The sequence below is a fragment of the Protopterus annectens genome, chromosome 1.part2 (assembly GCF_019279795.1).
Source record: "Protopterus annectens isolate FY-2018-M chromosome 1.part2, PAN1.0, whole genome shotgun sequence".
Taxonomy (NCBI): Eukaryota; Metazoa; Chordata; order Ceratodontiformes; family Protopteridae; genus Protopterus; species Protopterus annectens.
The window spans coordinates 107,323,595-107,342,269 of NC_056727.1; the positions used below are offsets into that span (position 1 = coordinate 107,323,595).

At 39.2% G+C, this 18,675-nt stretch overlaps 1 protein-coding gene across 1 annotated transcript; it reads right to left on the bottom strand.

Annotated features, from left to right (window-relative positions):
* Positions 1-610: 610 nt before the first annotated feature.
* Positions 611-3,854, bottom strand: GPR75 (G protein-coupled receptor 75). Its single transcript, XM_044055109.1, has 2 exons — positions 3,383-3,854; positions 611-2,664 (listed from the first exon to the last, which is right to left on the bottom strand). The coding sequence occupies exon 2, from the start codon at positions 2,559-2,561 to the stop codon at positions 951-953; it is 1,611 nt and encodes a 536-aa protein (XP_043911044.1). The 5' UTR covers positions 2,562-2,664; positions 3,383-3,854; the 3' UTR covers positions 611-950.
* Between the last annotated feature and the right edge of the window lie 14,821 nt (positions 3,855-18,675).

Genomic DNA, 18,675 nt, shown 5'->3' on the forward strand with positions numbered 1-18,675 from the left:
ACATACATATAGCCTTTATTATTAAAAAGTAAATAAAAATGTGTCATTAAGCACAGAAAATCTGTTAAGGTCCAGACAGAATTCAATAATACAATCTTCTCATCTGCAAAGTCATACTAAAATCGATCTCTCTCACACGCAGTCATAGCAGACTATTACATCTCACACTCCATTTCATGCTCATCTTCAGTATGACAGGATGCCTTTTTATCTCACCATAGGCACGTGCTGCCGCCATGGCACAGAAATGAGTCACAGGCTGTCAAAAGCAAATACCATACGCAAGAAACCTGCTAAGAAATGCCTTTCTGTCCTCTGAAGCCAGGCACAGCAATCTCAGTTCATTAGTTTCCACAAAGGCACAGAGGAAGCCCTGTGCTTTGATTCTGTAACTGAAAATACGCCACCACCTGCAGCCATCATCCCACTGCATCATGCTAGTCACTGTCATAACGTGTCAGCCCAAGACATTGCAGGATTAAATTCTATTTCAAGCACAAATCTAAATGGAAGAAATACTAGTTCCACACATGAGCAACCATTACATTTGCAACATCCCAAAAACATCATCTGCATAAGCGCTTAAAACACAAAGCTTGATAATTCCTAATTAAAATTGCAAATAGAAAATTTTATTTATATGAATTTATGCATACAATCCAAATGAAATATGAACAACTGTATTATTCAATTAACATGTAAATCTGTACAACTTTTAAGGTGAAAATGCAGTATCAGAAAATATATTTTTTTCTCAATATATATAGATAGATAGTTATTTTTTTAGAATTACATACTGACAAGCATTTAATGCTTAGCTTTGAAATGGAAAAACACTAATAATCCGAGTCAAAACATGACTCAATAGTTTTTCAGATGTACAAAACAGCTGTGAGTTTAAAAAAGAAAGTGCTAAAACAATGTATAATAATACTGCGATAACCATACTGTCAAACTGAAGGGACTGGGATTTGTTTACAGTTGCTTTCATAATCCTGCATTAGCTCACTGGTAGTGTGGTATTGCATGGCAATGTAGGACTTGGCAAATCCAAAAGTTGAGTTTACAGGCTGCAAGCTATTTGGTGTACTTGCTTCCGGTGATGGACTACTGTTGTAAATACTATAATATGGTTCTATTCGGGTGTTGATGGGAGTTGAACTGCTCTGGGCATAATGGTGGTAACCCACAGATACTTTTGGACTCAACACACTTTCCTTAGAGTGACTAGGGCCACATGCTTGGTCCACAAATTTTTTCTGAGGTTTTGGAGACAGCATGTATGCTGAGTTTGTCTCATGGTGTGATGACTTATTTCTGTTAACCTCCAAACTACCTTTACCCATTGCTCGAAGTCTAGTCTTCTGCTTGCAACAAAGGAAGCCCAGGGCCACATACTGGATACACCAAAGTACCCGTCTTCGAAGGCCAGCACTGTTTCTTGAGTATATGAAAGGATTTAATCCAGACTTGAAAAAAACAAGTGTGAATCCACAAAGCTCAAATTGATAGAGAAGAAAACTATTAGCAGAAAATAGTGCATCCTGCACCAATGCAATTCCCAATGGTACACAACAGACTAAAACAGAAAGAACAATCACAACACAGGTCCCAACAGCCTTTGAATCCTTTGTAGCGGAAAGATTCACTGCAGATACAAGCTGCAGGCGGTTTCCTGCCATAGGGTCCTGACTCAGTTTTTTGGTGTAAGCATGAGTCTGAATGTGCTGAAGTTTGTTGTAGTTTTGGTTTCTGTACAATGCTGGCAAAGCACACTGTACACCATCAACCCCAGTAGCAATAAAAGGCTGTGGTCTAGAGGTATCCACTGTAATGATGGGGCACTTCCTAACTTGAGCATTTTTTCGTAATGCCTGGGCTATCATAATATATGAGACTGACACAATGCCAACACAAGATGTAAAATCAATTATATACAAGTACAGAATGATTTTTCCATCTTCATTAATTAAACTGAACATTGGTAAACATATCCGGGATCTCCAAGTCCGTAAAGTAGCTAGAGTGGCCAAAGTAAAACTTGTAGTCCACAGGACAGCAGTCAGCAAAAGTGTACAAGGAAAAGAGGCAGTCTTATTAGGCTGCTGACCTAAAACCATGCGCAGGCGGTGCAAGGCAATGACAGCAACAGTTTTGAGAGACATAATAATAAATCCAGAGCTGGTTAAGTGAAAAGTGAAACAAAATGCCTCTGGCACATTGCTTGCAGCGTCAAAAAACAAAACAAAGGCAAACATAGGTGCTGTAATACAACAGATAAACAAATCACAGAAAGACAAGTTTAAGATCATGAAGTCAAAATTAGTCCTGAATTTTCTAAATGCAGGATCAAAAAAAGATAAGAAGACAACTAGGTTCCCACAAGATCCCAGGCAAAATATTATCACCAGTAAACAGGTGCAGGTAACAAGTGTGGCAGTATGGATAATTTCCTGAAAATCTCTGAAGGTCCCATTTACAGTGTGCAGTAATGAGGAGTTGCTGAAGGGATCAGAGAGTTTTTGATCCACCAACTCTGCCTCCTCATTAGTCAGGTTCATTTTTACAAGCTGGTATTTTTGAGATTGTTGGAGCAGATCTTTAACAGAGTATGAATAATTTATCTGCCCTTTTCTTTAGGATATGTCCATAGCAGGTAGGTTCCTGTACAAGGGGAAAAACGAAAATGAATATTTAAATAATAATCGACAATGTTTACATTGTAAAACGAAGGCACTAATAAACATGTTAGCCAAGTAATAACGACAGCTCTCCTGCAATTTATTTGTTTCACCTCAAACCTAAGTAGTACCAGCAAAGGCAACAAATACGGACTGAAACTGAGCAATATTTTGTCCATGTTCCGTTTCTAATGATGGTTTAAAGACTGTTTTCCATTCCACATCGTGCTACGTGTGGGTTATTTAAGAAACGTCACGCTGCAGATTCAACAGACATGGGGAATACAGCCTTTTCTTCCATCATTCCAACGGCCAAACAGTATGTTAATAACTGGTGAAGGGGGCAAGGCTATACTCTACATTCTGCGTTGCCATAAAAAGGGGGAAACGCCATTCTGTAAGATACAGGTTACATTACAACAGTACGCATCTTAAAGTCATGTGACAACAGCACCGATCCCCTCCACCTCCAACCACCCACAACCAGTACCCACTTGCGCAATAAACCTGTTCCCCAGCCCACTCTATTTACACTTAATATGTCAGAAAGGTAATACTATTAGAGCTGAATCTAAAAACACTTTAGGCAACAGGAAAATACATTTAGCCCAATTCAACAGTGTACAACAAAATCGACAGGGTACAGAAAATTGGGGGAAGGGGTGCAGTCATTGTAATATTGAATGAACAATGTTTCTTACCTTTTTCCAAGCCATGCAGTATCGTTGCTCCTAAAAGACAGACAGACAGACTCTTGGAGCTGACAGCTAATTAGGCTAAGAGCCGTCAGGCATGGTGAGCCCCCGTTTCTTCTGCTGTAGTCCTTTGCCTAGCTGAACGCACGGAGAGCAGGCTGCTGAAGTCATCATCGACGCACAGAATCAATTTTCTTTCCAAGCAGCAGCAGCAGCAGAAAGTGCCACCCTCTTCTACTACTTCACAGGCAAGGAGGGCCTCCAAACACCAACGGCTGCCTGCTCTGCATGCCAAAGCAGACAAAACTATGACGGGCAGCTTACTAGCTCTCTTGAGATGCAAGTGAGGCATGCAGTCTGTCTGCCTTTATCTTTATGCATCTCCCAGATGTAGATTAAACATTGTAGGATCCAAGTGGTGACTGAGAAAGCTATTATGCAGGATGTTCACACCACATATGCAGTATTTCATTTGTACAATATCTTACATAGTTATGTGAGGCACCTGGCATGCAGTGTGCGCGCTCGTCGCATAATTTCAATAAGGAGCTAGTATTTCATTAAAAAAATATATTTGCATTTAACCCTAGATGTGACGCTGTTACATTAGCCCACCTGTAGTCGTGACTGTTAACTTTTCAGTAAGTGTCTGGATGAGAAACATATTGCGGTGAATTCCAAACGAATGGCACATCTTCATATACTTACAGTTGCACCAAAACTAGTAAGTTTCAAAGCAATATGCTCCATGACCGAAGCTGTTTGTTTCATACTGCATTCTGAAAAAAAAACGTAGAAATGGTAAGGTATAACCAACCCTACATATTCTGGGAAGGTTTAGGTAGGACATTTGCCATAAAGCTTCAAATTCAAAATGAGGGAAGCAGCCTCAAATCCGAGCATCAGAAAAACTGATTATTTTTATGCATGGAAAATGCATATTGGAGATTGTAGGTCTGAAAAATGAGAAGCGTTAATAGTTTGAGAGGCTGTACTTATTTTCTATAAATGACTGATAAAAAATGAGGAATTATCCTGCAGTGGGATACACCTAACCCCCTGTGGTTATGGGTTAGCTTCTCCTTAGCAAATGGTGTGCTATAGGGGAAGCTGTAATACTTTGGGAGATGGGGTTTGTGGGTTATAAAGTGGTGCTTGTTAAGATTAGGGCTCACCCAGGTTGGCTCCCCTTTCCCAAAAATAACGTGATTATATTATTATTATTATATTACCTATAAAACTGTCTCCTTCAGGAAAGTTACTACTTGTGACCTTAAACTAATTAGTATATTACACTTGCTCAGGGGAGAGTGTCATCACCCATATTTAGAGGATATACTGCTTGTAAACCACCAAGTGAAACAGTGTTCTACAAAATAAATCACTGAAAGGAGGACACTAACTAAGCTGAGACAGTTCAGAGCAAAGGTACCACCAAACTTCTATTTTATTTGTTTAGATATTGAATTTACCATTGCCCTAGAGCCTTAGACTGTGGTCTGTGGCAGACCAATTCACTCATTTGTTTATTGAATGAATAAATATACTTTGGAATAAAGGTGCAGGGAAAGAGATGTAGCAACTGACTGGTAAATAGTTAAATACTACACAGAGTAGTGGTTTTACAAAGAAAATCAGACTGAAACATAACTGTCAATGTCCAGATTTTCACAGAATGTTCAGATTTTTTTTGCCTTATAGTTTTGGATTGTTCCTCATAAAATGTGAGGTTTTCTGGCAAATAAGTGAAGACTGAAGTCACCAAATAATGATATACATTTGGATTTCAGACTCCATATCCTTCAGAAAATACATGCTAACATAAACCCTGTTATTTTAACAAATTTCTAAATTTATAAGAACAATATTCACAATCTAGCCCTATTTTCAGGTATTTGTCCCCCCATTATTCTAAGCTTTGCCCAGATTTCTTGAGCTAAGAGGTTGAGAAGTATGGCTGAGAACAAAAAGATCTGATATGAAATAGGGAAGGTCTGAGAGATATGAACAAATATTTAATTTCAAAAAGGATGTTGAATTCTTAGAAGCCTTACACTGGAGTATAGAAGACATATACAGTTTTATTCATAATGGTCTGATACGGGACAAGAGAATTTAAACAATAAATAAGAGTAACCATGAAATGGTATATGAAACTAGTTCTACTGTAACAACAATGCATAAAAATCTTTGCCGGCTGCATTAGAAAAGCAGCCTTTTTCATCAGAACATAGATAAGTAGATGGTACATTTGTTTGCTGTCTTATTTTCAGATTTATGCTTAATTTACTACCCCCTTTCTCCTATGGTAGGGAATCAAATTTATTACTTCTGTTAGTTCCAGGACAATCTGATTAGCAACTATCCAAGCAATCAGTCATTAGCTAATTTTCCAGCATTTGATATCAGTTTCTTATCAACAGAGTGACCAAAGATGATTGGTTTAATCACTGGCTTTGGTGCAGTAAGGCCCAGGTGGTGCGTGGTTGTCAGAAAATAGTCAGCAGTCAAGTATAGAACTATATGATTATACCAACAAGAGGCCAACAGAACTTGTTTGTCCAGATGTTGCAGTTATCCCCCTGCGGCAGATTTGCCCACCACCATTTCATAGCCACTTTTGTTCCATGTATACTAAAATAAATTAAAATGGTCTACTGTGTCTGATTTTTACCATCAGTAAATAATAATGATAGCAATATGTTTATCTGAGATCACAGGATAATAATACTTGCACATCATGAAATAATGAGCACATAATAGTAGCCTTCTTAAGATAGAATATGAATAATATTTTTCTTAAATGAAAACATGAGAACATATGAATTTATTTCTGAATGATAACAAATACGAATAATATTTTTTTCTTATAGCTATCTTAACAGACATAACAAGTAAACTGATGCAGAAGTCCAGAAGGCAACATACCGAAACAAGGTAACTGTCTTTTGGCTCTGGCACTTGGGAGATATGGTTCTGCCTTCTAGTTTGTAAAATCACATGGCAGATTGTGCCAACCATTTGCATGCCTCCTAAACATTTCTTTACTTCTAGAACAGAGATGATTTTGCATAATCAGCAGTAGGTGCTTGATTCGGTCAGATTAACCAACTGGGAAGAAACATGTTGCATTAAGTGATATATAGAAAATTATGTTGTACTGTTTTCCCCAAGCTTTTATTGGGCCATTATAAAGAACATTAAGGAAAACAATCCAATTGCTTTCTAAGACACAAGGTTTTCAAGCAAATTAGCACAGGCTAGCGTGTCCCATTTGTTTACGGAGAGACATTTTCTGCCATCATGGAACAATGTCTCCATATACCATGCTCAAGGATTCACACTGATGCCATCTGTGCAAAAAGCCAGTGCATTAGAAGAAGTAGAATAAAAACATATCTAAGGCTGTGGCTGCACCACACAACAGCTGTTTTGATACAATCACATTATCAAAACTTTTCGCCACAGACTCTCTTCAGGAATAATGAAGCTTCTCAGACTATGTATTATTTTATTTTACATTTGTTAGAAATGCATGATGCCCACTAATGGTTTCCACACTGCAATTTGGAAGTGGTGAAGGGTGCACATATGCAGATTGTAACCTCACTAACACAGTAATGCATAAGCATTTACCTGGCTAAACACATGCCATTTTCCATTCATTGTAGAAAATCAGCTAATAGCACATACTGCCTCTGTATTGTATTCTCTCTCTCCCTTTATCCTCGTTTGGCAGTGCTATAGATACAACTCTTCCTGGTGACTCCAGCAGAGTCCATCCTTCCAGTATTGTTTCAAACAGCAATTTTATCATCTCCAACACATCTTCCTTAATCAACAGGAATATGTAGCAACCCCCCCCCCCGCATATCTACCGCTCAGATAGTCAATATCTTTCAATGCTTCTTCAGGGCTAATTATCTTATGCAACCCCGACAGTGCCTCTTTGACAAGCAGTCTCACTTCCAAAATCATTTATGGCCCTACCCATCCCACATCAGCCTCTTCATTCTTGTATAGTTTACTCCTCATGAATGGATGCAAATAATTCTACTGCATCCTCTTTCCACACACTTTCTTCTTTGCATCCTCACACCACCATCTCCCTTTTTAGTTCCTTAACTTTCAATCCTAGATATCTTTTGCCTGCATCAACCACAATTCTTTCTTCCTTTTAAGCTCGTTGTCCTCATTTTCACTGCATACCCCCTCTGACTGCAGCTTCACCCTTTCTATCCTCCACTGCCCAGATACTATCATACCCCTTTTCCCAGTCTTCAATACTTTTTCAGATCTCTCTCTCTAATTCCTTTGTCTGTCTATCCTTATCCTTTTCAGTATATCTACCCCCCATGTAGTCTTATCTTGCCCTCCTAACTACTAGCTGTCCTATCTCATGGCCTGTAACTTGCCCTTCTAACTACTAGCTGTCCTATCTCATGGCTTGTAACTTACCCTCCTAACTACTAGCTATCCTATCTCTTGGCTTGTCACTTGCCCTCCTAAATAGAAGAAGAACATCCCTTAAGTGGCTACCTCGCAGTTCCCTTCCACTAGACACAAGCAGTACTAGCTGTCCTATCTCACAGCTTGTAACTTGCCCTCCTAAATGGAAGAAGAACATCCCTCAAGTGGCTACCTCCCGATTTCCTTCCACTAGACACAAGCAGTACTAGCTCTATGTACATTGTGATACTGTTACTTGCAGAAAAATAATAAAGAAAAAAATACTCTACATTATCTTACCCTTAACTATTTCACTCCACCTGAATAACAGGTGGGTTTGGCTACTATAAAGTAAACAAAATAATGAAACATAATAGAGAAACATTACTGATAGGTTTTCTTAATATACCCACAGGTTTGAACTAGGGCTATCTCTACTCTGTTCACTCTCATTCCACTCGGGCTCACTTTGCTCCCCTACCCTGCCTCCAAATTCTACCCGCCCCCACTACTTCTAGATTTAAACCTATCCACACCACACCACACCACACCCCTTCCTCTATTAGCTCCACCCTCTTCATCCATGCATTCCACCTCTTAGCTTATTGCTATTAATATCACACTTTCATCTTTTCTACATACTACTCCCCTTCCTTTTTTTCACAAACGTTTACTAACCTCCTCCAATCATCCACTTAAGCAGTACTTCTGACTTTCTCTATCATACTCCTTAATCTGAAATAATTCTCCTTACTCTCCTTTTGCTAATGATCTTCTTTCTCTCTTCACTTTCATCCTATCTAGTCCCTATCCCACCTATGCTAAGCTCTCCTACAGAAAGTACCTCTTACAGAAATATCACAAATCACTACTCCCTACCCATCACTGCTCATCTCTTTCACACAGACAGTGTATTCTTTTTTACACTTAAACTGTTTCAGGCACAACTATACTTGTTTAACATTAAACTTACACACAATTTAACCAAAATTAAATCCTATCTTTACTATACACATCTCAAGCTCTGTGGTGACATCCACCCTAACCCTGGGCCCAACATCACTCAATCCCCATCAGCAACCCATATTCCAGGTTCACGAAATATGCTTAAATTTATCTCAGTAAACATACATAGCATGTGCAGCAAAGTCTTTGAGTTGCATATCTGGATAACTGCACAATCTCCTGACATATGAGTAATTGCTGAAACCTGGTTTAAACCACACATAAAAGATCTCAAAGTACTTCCTCCTAGCTTTAATGTGTTCAGAGCTGACTGACTTAAAAGAAAAGGAGGTGGTGTTGCAGTAATATATATATATATATATCCAAATTTTATCTCCATAACACCTCACAACCAATCCATACCCTCCTTTGACAAAGCCGAACTATTGATCACCCACCTTAACTTAAACAACAATAAACGTTTCTGCATTACAGCAGTATACATACCCCAGGCAATAACTTATCAGCTCTGGAAAGTATCCTGTCATGGGTGTCAACAAATATCTCTCTGGAAACAGTAATATTAGGTGATGTCAATATTGACTGGCAGAAACTTAACTGTCAATTCCCCACAGATAGCATTAACCTATTTGGATTTTCTCAACTAATTACTCACCCAACCTTTACCAACTCTGCAAACTAAAATGCCTCAATTACTGATTGCATTTTGGTCTCCCATCCTAGAAATTTCTCTCAATTGAAAACACTCCCAGCCTCTATTAGTGATCACCACCCGATCTGCACAACCAGGCTTATCTCTCATTCATGCAGACAACAAACCTACAAGACAGTACAAAACTTATCCAACTTTGACCTGCAGGCCTTTACAAATATATTAAACTCCATTAATTGGTCTTTCCTTAAATGCTTACTGCTAGATGATACAGTTGAAAAAATTAATTCTACACTGCTAAACACTTTAGACATTTTAGCTCCCTCCAGAAGGAAAAGAGTCAAAACCAACTATACTCCTTGGCTTTCTGTCTATACCAGAAAAAGCACGCAAAAGAGAGGCAAGGCATGAATACCCTACCTAAAATATAAAACTCAAAATAATCTACAGAGTTTCAAAGCATTACATAACCTTGTAAAGAGGCAGGATAATTTAGACAAAAACAATTCTATGCAAACCCACTAGATCAGCATAAATCCAGTCCCAAAACGTTCTATCACACTATCAAAAAAATCCTACACCCAAGAAATCAGTCTTCCCCCCAACCCTTCTGTGATAGTACCTCCTCAGAAATAGCATCTTAATTTAACTCTTACTTCATTGACAGCATATCTTCCATCACCAACAAATGCCTTCCATTACCCTGTACTTTCTCTGTCGCCTACTACCTGTCACTCCACATTCTTATTTCAAGCACTTCCCACTTCCTTTATCAAATCATTCTTATGCAAACTCAAGCCATGTTCCTCTTCTGTAGATAATCTTCCTAATGAATTCCTAAAAATGACAGCTGACTCAATTGCTTACCTAGTCTTTGTAATCATTAATAGTTCTATCAAGCAAGCTTATGTCCCCTGTCTGTGGAAAAAAGTCCTTCATCCTTCCTCTCCACAAAGGTGGCACCTCCACAGAAATCTCTAACTACAGGCCACCTGCTAGTTTTTCATCACTATCAAAACTTCTAGAGAAATGTGTCCACAAACAATTTCTTCAGAATCTACTTGACAATGAGGAGGTTGGCAAAATGGTTAAGGTGTTTGCCTTACAAACACAAGGTGCAAGGTTTGGGTCTCACATGGGCTAATTGGCTAGTCCTAAAATGACCCTTAAAGGGTATTTAACCTAGTACTAATCAATGAATGTACTCCTCTATGACACTATTTAAAAGTAACCTGGATGAGTGGAGGGGGCACAGTAAATTCTTACTAGGGATAGCACCCACAACCATCCTGCACATGGGCAATCATTACTAAATACATTCCTAGTTATTGGCTAGAGTATCTATGGTATTACATTTGGGATGAAACAGCTAGGCTATCACTGCTCTACTATCCATTACTGAAACTGTCAATAAAGCTTATGATTCAGGAAACTTCATCTCATCTTTGTTCTTAGATCTATCCAAAACCTTTGACACCATCTCCCACCCCCAGCTCTTATCCCAACTATCTCTTCTGGGCACAACTAAAACATCCTTACAATGGTTCTCTAGCTATCTCTCTGACAGATATCAATCCATCAAATGGAATTCCAATTTCTCTCCTTACTTACCAGTTAGCACTGGAGTACCCCAGGGCTCAATACTAGGTGCACTCCTTTTCAACATTTCTATTAATCATCTTAACACTGCCACCAGACAAGCCACCCTTATTCAGTATGCTGACAACTTCACTTTAATCTGCCCTACCAGCAACCTGACTCATCTGCAGAGCTTAACTCAAGAAGCATTCAACTCCATTGAGGCCTGGTTTGCCAACAACCATCTACTACTTAATCTCCCACAAAAAATAAACTTCTACTACTTTTATCAATATAAATTGCTCCAGATATTTCTAACTTTGCTATTATTTCTCTGAACAATACTTCAATTGATGTTGTTTCACACACTAAACTGTTAGATGTAACTATTGACAATAATCATCTTAAGTTTGACTTGCATATCAGCAACAATGTAAAAAAAAATAATCAAAAATTGGGCATGATGTATAGGGCTAAGAAAATTCATCTCCAACTCCACAAGAATAACCCTTGTCACCACCTATCTTTTGCCCTCCCTTCTAGATGTGTTACCTAGTCTAATCAGTCTTCACTCTTCCCTCAAAGCAAAACATAGTCGATGTTATAATAAAGTAGCTAAATTTGCCACAAGCCAAGCCCACTACTCTCACCACTGCTCTCAGGTCCCTAAATTGGCTCAAACTACCCCACCCTCTAACCTTTAATCAGCTAGCACTAACACACAAAATGCTGTAGAACTAATTTTCTCAAACTACATCATCACTACTTAAACATTATATTCCATCCTGTGACCTACGTTCTTCTCACAAGTATCTGCTATCTATCCACAACCCTCAAATATCCAGCGGTGTTTGTCTATACTTTCATTGTGTTACCAAATAGCATTCCAGAATTATTCAGACTTATACCCCACTACGATTCCTTCAAGTCTAGACTGAAAGAACATCTAACCAATGACTGGATCTGCCCATGTTCCACTCCATCTTAATACTCATTACTATTCCCTTTTCCCGAATCTTAATGTACTTGCTCCTGATCTAGCCTACTTCCCTTCTGCATCACATACCTTCTAGCCTCACCTTTCAGTAATTCCTTAACCTTCTGATGTTCTTTCATTCTATTCTTACACTACCCATTTCTTATCCAAGAAATTATGACTGAAATTTACTACAAAATACTCTCGCCAGAAAGTGTATTTAGTGTGTCCCAACTTATTACTTATTTTTTTCATATATTCTTCATGCAGTATTATGTAACATACATACATATTAGGAATTTCTCTTATATCTTGTATATAATGTGTGTTCAATTTATTGCTTCCTATTATTATATCCACAAATTGTAATGCTGCTTTTTTATGTTAGTCACCTCCTTTTTTCATGTGTATAGCATGTCCTAACCATATTGTTTATTTTTTTACTGTATGCCACAAACTGTACTCCTGTGTTGTTGTCTTAGTTTTGGTAACCAATATTTATTTGTAATTCTGTCTAGTATGTACTCTGGAGGTTTTCTCCCCGTGCTGCCACTGAAAATGGGTTCATACCCAGTAAAACCTTCCCGGCAAACAAATGTCAAATAAATAAATAAATTCCTGCTCTCTGCATTATCCACCTTCAACATATTGCTTTCATTCTGCCATACATTTGCAAGCTGTACAAAGACATCTCTGTTCCAACTTTCATTATCCTAATGCCATCCCTAAACCATAATCTCTGATCCCCCCTCCAGAAGTCCCTAGATTGAACACTCAACTGCTTTTCTGCATACCTCCAACTCTATCTACCCAGCTAACATAAGCATGGTCATATAAAGATTGATTCCCAGATCTTATCTCTTTTTTTTAACCCCCAACTCCTTTCTAGTATCCTGTCCAAGTGACTAAGCTGCTCATGCATAATCCTTTGCCGCCACTTTCAAATAATGCCTCCAATCTCCATACCTCTTTCCACTTAATCTTCATTTCTGAAGCATAATAAAGTCTGCCCTTTCTTTTCTCAATTTAAAATCCATCTTACTTCTTTTCACTGGGTTTCCTATCCTCTTATAATCTCCATGAGACTACTCATAACCTCCTGCTTTCCTAGTCCCCTTTCCCATGTCTTAAACTAGGTTAATGCTCAGTCCTGGAGCTAAGTCAAATACATTTGGATACATGACATGCCAGTGGGACATCTGCCTAACTGCAAGCTGTATAATGCTGCCACCTTAGCCAAAATTTAACCTAATCTCTGTCTAGGCTTTTACCAGGCCCTTTACCACCCCTGGATAGTCCTGCCTCTCCAACCCCCCCCCCCTTACTGGGCTTACCTTCTGTCTAATATCACTACACTGCCATGCACTTCCCCATACTCCATAAAACCTGCTATTCTGCCTTCTGACCTCATCCAACTCTATTTGCTTCTCGCATCGCCCCTCCATCCCCCTGCAGAAACCAGAGGATCTCCTTGTATCACCATCCATTCTGCTATTGTTACCTTTGTACATGTTCTGCCTACCTTCAGCCTCCTTACATATGTCTGTTCTACCAAAACCCCACCCCTTTGACATTCCACTACCTTCATGGTGTCATTACCTTTATACAGCTGACTCGCACTGTTCTTCCCTTATCTCCTCTGCCTACCCCCTAAATATCATATTTACAATAAAAGAAGATAGTGGAGGCACTTCCACTGCAGACCTCAGTGTTCATTATTGAATATACTGTAGCCCCAGAAACACTGGCCACCATTGTGATGGTACCAGTAAAGGAGAACATGATCAGCCTTCACATCTAGTTGGCTTATACAGTGAATTCTCTTTTCAAGTGGCCAGATGTGCTACAGCCAAGTGTACACCATTTACAGATGGGTCAGAAACAGCAGTTATAAACCATTTATAGACATGGAAAACTACTGCTAATAGTCACCCAGTGCTACCACGCTATGCATTGTTAACCATGAAGTGCACAGCAACCTAGAGAGCACTGTTTGAGAAAATGTACCAGATCATTGACAGAATACAAACAGACCGGAATCTTACATACATAGAATCCAGTTCTGAAAGGGGATCAGTGAATGCAATACACATTGCTTTTCCACCACCATATGTGAAATGTTGCTACTTACATTTCACATTCATTTACTGGGGGCAGACACAGAAACATGGAGTGGGACTGTGCTACACATAAATGGATGCTCATAGAATTTTAGTTGAGGATGAAATGTGAAACAGTAGAACTAATTTTGTCAACAAAATAAAAATAAATCCTTTACCAAAACATCTGTAATTTCAGGAAATGGTGCCATGCTTTACATCTACCCCTCTAGGGAGGGCATACTTTGTACCATTGGTCTCAATGTCGAAAAGACTCTGCCAACTGATACCTGCCCACTTAGCTCAGGTGGCCAAGTATGAAGTACCAAGTTCCTGACAGATGTCAAAAGGTGACAAATGGTCACTTCAGCTGCCAGCAGAATGTCTATCACAATACCTACTTTACACCTTTAGTATGAAAGTGTTTTGTCCCACTAGGATGGACAAATAGGTATGTGAATACAGTAGCATGTGCATGGGGTTATATAACCCCTGTAGCCTGTTAGTGGCATGCAGGGCTGTATATGATTCTGGTTAAAGAAGTGTTCAGATCAGCAGTAACAAACATAGGCTGATCTTTCAGCTGTGGTGGAGGTGTGTAATGTCTCTGCCTAAGTACACACCTGAGACATAACTACCAGGCATGTGATTTTATATATATATATATATATATATATATATATATATATATATATATATATATATATGTGTGTGTGTGTGTGTGTGTGTGTGTGTGTGTGGAACATACACAATTGGTAATATCAGGTGATGCAACTTCTAAAGGAGACCTGCAGTGATATAATTGCCTATAAGTGAAACAGAACTGTTTTGTAAACGTTAATCACCTTTACACACTCACATTGCCTTACCTTATTCAGTAAGAATTATGACCAGATTGGAGATGTATGCAAATTGCACCAATAAAGTGGGGCATGTAATTACAGGCATGGCACAATGACATAGACTCTGCTGAGTCCATATATGGTTATTCAAGATCCGCACACAGAGAGATCCTGTTCCTTAGATGTCTGGCATAAATTAATGTCACGTGTATCCAGTAAGCATCTGTGGGCAGGCAGGTGCTGCTTTTCAGAGGTGTCGCACAATTGTACTGTAACTTGCTTTGAAAAATATCCAGTCAGTCATGAAAAAGGATAGGAACAGCAGTGATGATAACATGTTCATCACATTAGCAAACCCATGCTCAGTAGTCAAGGTTTATGCCACAGAGTCATCTCAACATGACAATAAAACATAGGTCAGTACAACTACTCAAGCCCCAATTGCTCTACTTCCACTACCTCAAGGTCTGGTCTCTAATGGTTGTTAGCCAGTGAGATCAGCTGCTCTTGCTCAGAATCAGCTATGAGTTCAGCCAAGCAGCTGCTGCATGCAATTGCTCCCGTGCTAGAGAAAGGGAGCCAGGAAGTGACCATGGACTAGGTAAGTCAGGAAAGGAAACCAGGAGGGGGAACTTAGGTATGGGTGTGGGGATTTTAGGTTTAAGGAGTAATCAGGAGTATAGGTTTAGGGAGGAGAGGGGTATTTTAGGTTTAGGGAGTGATTGGTATATTACATTTAAGAAGGGGAGAGGGAATTTTAGGTTTAGGGAGCAAATGGGAGATTAGGTTTAGGGAGGGGAGGGGATTTTAGGTGTAGAGAGTGATTGCTACATTAGGTTTAGGGAAGGAGACTTTAGGTTTAGGGAGTGATGTGTACATTAGGTTTATGGAGTGTAAGGTTTAGGAAGAGATCAGGAGTTTAGGTTTAGGGACTGGGTGGGAGATTTTAGTGATAGGATCAAGGTTCTGGAAGGGCTAGAAAATACTTGGCTTTGGAAGGGATACTTATTTAAGGGATATGAGTTAGTGGGAGTTAGAGTGCTTGCCAAAATGAGTAAATTACAAATTGGTGAGGGCATGTGTTTCTAGTAAATGTGACTTGTGCACATGTAGTAGACCCAAAGAAATGTGTTCTACATATAAGAAATTCACACTGGTAACCACAGGTTTAGTAAGAAAAGTTGATGCCACAGAGTCACTTGAAGAAGTATGAAAGCACTGTTGGTGCTGTATATACAAAATTTCATAAGGATACAAAGGCCATGCAATAGCAAAGTCGCAGGATGATGGTGAAATGTTGCTACAGGCACAAGGTACAAGTACACCCCTCCCAAATCACAGATGGAGATACACAACATCATGTGTAACCTACACACAAGCACCACTCCATCCAGGCTTCCTCATGTGCGGATCATGCAGGAGATCAGTAGAGTCTTCACTGTGGAGGCCACATATGCATTGCCTTTCTAGAGGTCTGTGAAAAAATATGCACTATGAAAGACATGTGGAACTACTGGACATCACCAAAGAGGATCCTGAGTGATTCAAGAAACCACTGGAGGCATTTCTACTGTAGATCAGTTTGTTCATTATTTATTTATTTTATTTATTTATTTTATTTTTGAATATATTATGGTCCCAGAAACAATGGACACCATTGTGATGCTACCAATAAAGGAGAACATGATCAGCCTTCACACCTATTTGGCTTTTAGAGTAAACCTTCTCAAGTGGCCAGATATGGTACAACCAGGTGTACACCATTTACAGATGGGTCAGAAACACCAGTTATACACCATTTACAGATATGGAAAACTACTGCTAATAGTCATCCAGTACTACCACTCTGTGCATTGTTAACCATGACGTGCACAGCCACCTAGAGAGCACTGTTTGAGAATATGTACCAGATCATTGATAGAATACAAACAGACCTGAATCTTACACATACAGCATCCAGGTTTGAAAGGGGATCAATGAATGCTGTACACATCACTTTTCCATCACCATATGTGAAAGGTTGCTGGTTGCTTTTCACATACATAATCTGAGGATGGGCACAAAAACATAGGCTGCAACACCTGTATGAATGCTCATTAGACTTTTGGGTGAGGATGACATGTGCAACATCCCTGATGTATCAGCAGCCCACAAAGTTAAGTGATGCTACTGTGCAGTTACAGGATCAGGTGCCAGTACAGGCTAAGGTCTAAGGAAATGGTTCGACCCATATTACATGTCAAGTAAGTCAAAAAGACACATCACTTATTACTCATACGTTCAATGACATCCGTGAATAAATTCTTTCAGTTTCTGCAGTGTGGTGAAGCTGATCAGGCTAAAGCAAGACTATCTAGAGCAAGACAGAGGCATGGCACCATTATTACACATCACTATTACCATGACAGCAGCTGCTACCATGTGACACGTTTCATCTACTACAGCAGGAGGAAGATCAAGTAAACAGACACATGGAAGCAATCAGTTCTGGAGCTGCCAATGTCTGCACGTCAACAGCAAAGGAAGACTGCAGCTTTGTGGATTGTAGCTGAACCCTGGATCACAACACTCAGCTGTAGTCTGTAACACATACATTTGTATTGATTATTCTTTGTATTAAATAAACAAAATCTAAAGAGTGTTAAATAAATAAGGTTCAAGTAGTGCTTGTACAAATACAAAGTATTACATCTTGTACACTCTCACCCAGCATCTGTCACACTTTCAAAAGTCCTGCACACATGCACATTCCCCTTACACATACACAAAAGCAGACACCACAGTTCACACAGTGCTTGCACCAAGCAATACACGTTCCTCAGATTGTGATCATACATCCATCACATGAAGCCATAGTCTCACAGGCTGGTACAAAAAAGATGAGCACAACATAATTCATTGCACTCTAACAGGAAAGGGAGGCACAAACTTTTAAGTGTGTCTGCGTCAAGATGCATATGGTTTGGCATCTTATGGTCTTTGTGATCTCTTACCTAGTGCTATTCCTATGTCTCTAATTAATATAAATCCTCTGGTGATGATTCCAGTGAGTTTCTGAAGGACGACTATGGTGCTGTATTGCCTTTAGAGTAACAGGTGAGTTATGTTGACAGAACAAGATGATGGAGCTGAGTAGTCAAATTGTTTATAGTGAACATATGATGGTTAGTTTAGAAGATAAGGTAATGCAGGAAATGCAACCTGAGACTAAGCGGAGTTATGCAAGAAGGTTTTGATTGTCTTGAATTTGTGAAAAAAATAATGTTGCAACTGTGCTTTTTATTATAAGAGATTATTAGGAATGAAAACGCATATTACCACCATCACTGGTGGTTGAAAGATTTTGTAGTTGTCCAACAGGGGTTTTGCTGGAATTAATGACATGCACTTCTTGTTACCAGGGAAGCAAATTATGGTGGAAAGTAGGCCAGTAATGATGAATCATGATTTCTCAGAGACTACTTTTCAGCAAAGGATACAGATGTTAGTTTCTTTAAAGGAATGTTGGTTGCACAGAATTTAATATAAGTTATTCTTCCTTGTGGTTCTTAAGGTCTCTTTCCTGTGGGGTTGTAAATGTTTAAGTTGACTCAGACAGCAGATTATGTGAGCAAGTACTCATTGATGGAGAAACCTTTGAAAATAAATATCCTGAAACTGTTGAAGAGGAGGAGGGCTGGGAACATGAAGCAGACAAAGATTAAGCTGTAGTATTACATGGGAGGTGCATGCTGGGA